Source organism: Trichosporon asahii (assembly GCF_000293215.1).
Source record: "Trichosporon asahii var. asahii CBS 2479 unplaced genomic scaffold scaffold00017, whole genome shotgun sequence".
NCBI lineage: Eukaryota > Fungi > Basidiomycota > Tremellomycetes > Trichosporonales > Trichosporonaceae > Trichosporon > Trichosporon asahii.
The window spans coordinates 821366-824232 of record NW_014040907.1 but is presented as its reverse complement, the minus strand read 5'-3'; the positions used below and the strand labels follow the sequence as shown (position 1 = coordinate 824232).

Below are 2867 nucleotides of genomic sequence, written 5' to 3'. Positions count from 1 at the left end.
CACGCGGCCCGTGTGGCGCACGCCTGCGCCCTCCCCCTGTCGCAGGTCGCTCTGCCTGCGGCGGGCGTCGTCTACGCGCTCTACGCGCTGCGCCTCGGCGGGTTTGAGGCGCGCACCGACTACGGCGCGGTCGCGGCCGCCTTTGCCGACGCCCAGGAGGGCGCGAACAACGCCGCGCGCGCCATCCTCGACAGGCTCAGCTAGTCTGCTCAGTCTCAGAATTCATACGAGCTACGATGCTACTCGATCGGATCGATGGAGACGAACTCGCCGCACGGGTCGTTGCGGGATGAGACGCCGAAGCAGAGCTTGGGGGCCCATTCCTTGACGTTCGGGCGGGCGAACGCGTACAGGGCGTCCTCGAGCGCGGGCTTCCAGGTCTGGGGAATCGGCGTGGACACGGGGAAGTGGCGCTTGTGCAGGCTGCACACCGTCATGGCCTTGTTGCGGCGCTCGCAGTGGAGGCAGCAGAGGATGAGCCCGCACGGGGCCACCCACCAAAAGTACGTGCCGCGGCCGGCCTTCTTCGCGACCGCGCACTCGAAGTCGGGGTGCTGGAACAGCCAGGGGGGCGTCGCGTTCACGTGGCAGCGCAGGCGGCGCAGGTACTCGTCGGTGCAGAACGAGCCCTGCTGGCGCCCGCTCATGGCGAGGCCGGACTTGGGGTCGTCCTCGTGGCGGTCCTCGTGCACGACCTCGAGGGGCACCGGGACGAGGCCGAACTCGCGCAGCCAGCCGGGGCGCATGAAGTAGCCGACGTGGTCTTGGGGCTGGAACTTGCCGTCGCGCACCGCGCCCCAGTCGGTCGGGTCGTCGCCCTCGCGCTCGATGATCTCGTTCGGCGTGAGGGGCCACATCTGAGTAAGCGCAGCGGGACTTAGGACGTACGAGACTTGTGAGCTTGTGCTTGTGAGCTTGTGAGCTTGTCGAGCGAGAGATGACGAGTGAGACTTGTCAGACTTGTCGAACGAGAGACACTGACGAGTGATGAGACGGCTGACACTGACGACTGACACTGACGAGACTGCGTCGATCGGGAGAAAATAATATTAAATCTATTCGGTCCGCCACTAGCCACTGAGACTGCATCGCGACTAACTACAGCACGCCTGGCTGGCACGTTTGGCTGAGCAGACTAGCTCGCTCTGGCTACATGCGATAGAGGGTGCGCAGCATCTCGGCCCCGGTGGTCTTGCCGAGCAGGGCCGCGATGAAGAGCCAGAACGCCTTCTCCTGGCGGCGGAAAGCAGTGAGCTTGAGGTCCCTGAGGTAGAAATGGCCGGCGTTGTCGAGCGCGTGGATTGCCGCGAGGCCGAGGATGACGCCCTCGTCCTGCGTGCCCATCAACGGGGCGGGCGTGTGCAGGTGCTCGAGCCCGAGCTGCTCCGCCACCGCGATCGAGGCGTGCAGCGGGGCGCCGATGCGGGTGAGCGTCTTGTCCGAGAGCAGCAGGAGGCAGCAGGCGTTGCGCGTGCTCATGACGACGAGCGTGCGGGGCCTGTTGCGGCGGCGCAGCTGCTCGCACTGGCGCCTGAGGGCCTCCTCGATCACGCGCCCGTCGGGCGTGAGGGCCGCGTGGCCGAGGTCCGTCTGCATCATCTGCAGGTCGCCGTCGCGGTACGCCCCGCAAGCCGGGAGCAGGCGGCTCAGCAGGAGCAGCGTGTCGGACCCGTTGCGGGGGAGGGGGACGCGCTGGCCGACCCACTCGAGCAGCTCCTCGAGCGGCCAGGCGAGGTCGACGTCGACGTCGACCCAGCGGTGCTTGCCGGGGAGGTCCGGGACCTCGCGCGAAGGGCCTTCGACCGCGACGCCGTCGTCGTCGGCCCAGGTGCTGTAGCCGATGGGGATGAACGTCGGGAGGCGCGCGAGCCTGAGGATACTGCCGTGGCGGCGGTACACCGCGTAGCGCTCGTCGGCGGTGGGGATGACGAGCACGTCCTGGTCGCCCTCGATCGTGTCGGGCGGGTCCTTGATGACGACGACGCCCAGGTGCGGGCGCATCGTGTCGCAGAGGAGGGTGGAGGCGAGCACGGCGGGAGTATACTGGTCGGTGGGCCGGTCGCGCACCGCTTCGCAGTGCTCGCAGAAGTACCTTATCGCCAGCATCGGACTATGGACGACGCCAAGAACGACGCCATCCTCAAGAACGCCGGCCTCGCTGGCATCCAGCCCGAGCACACCGTCCCCCCTCACGTGAAACAGTTTGGTACCGTCCTCGCGCCCGCCGAGTTCGACGAGGCCTGTGCCGTCCCCTGTCCTTTGGCCGTCGAGAACGGCGTCCCCACGACGCTCTTTGCCAACTTTGCGCCGCGCTACATCTGGACCCTCCCAGACTCCGACTGCCTGCTCGTCGCGCCGTCCGCGATCACCAACTCGAGCCTCTGCGTGCTCCACCTCCGGGTCTGCGGACCCCTCTACACCGAAGAGACCCCCGCTATTGCCGAGCCGCCTCGAGCCGCCCCAGACGCTCCAGCCCAGCTCGCTCGCCGCCGAGCAGCAGTTCTACCTCTACCGCGCGGAAATCAGCCAGCTCAAGGCGCGCGGCGTCGAGGCCGCCCTCCGCGAGTCGCTCCGCGAGGCCCGTGCGCAGCGGGACGCCCTGCAGAAAGCCAACGACGAGCTCCGCGACGCCCTGCATGAAGCCCGCCACGGTGCCGCTCGCCCGCTGGGGGCGCCGGGTGCAGCCGGAGGCGTGCGTGCCGGCGCACCGCCGTCCTGAGGCGGCGGCGAAGGCGGGCCTCGTCGTGTGGGAGCCGGTCGAGGGCATGTTCGCGTACGACCAGCTGCTCGCGGTGTGTCTGGTCGAGGGGAGCCGCAGCGTGTGCCACGAGGAGTGGTTTCCGCGCTGGCTCGCCTTGGACGGGGAC

The 2867-nt window shown here is 68.5% G+C and overlaps 1 protein-coding gene across 1 annotated transcript; it reads left to right on the top strand.

Annotated features, from left to right (window-relative positions):
- Positions 1-236: 236 nt before the first annotated feature.
- On the top strand, positions 237-2640 carry A1Q1_07933 (uncharacterized protein; the record flags this gene model as incomplete). The annotated part of the gene is made up of 3 exons (XM_014326917.1): positions 237-278; positions 354-861; positions 1163-2640. The coding sequence occupies 3 exons, from the start codon at positions 237-239 to the stop codon at positions 2638-2640; spliced, it is 2028 nt and encodes a 675-aa protein (XP_014182392.1).
- Between the last annotated feature and the right edge of the window lie 227 nt (positions 2641-2867).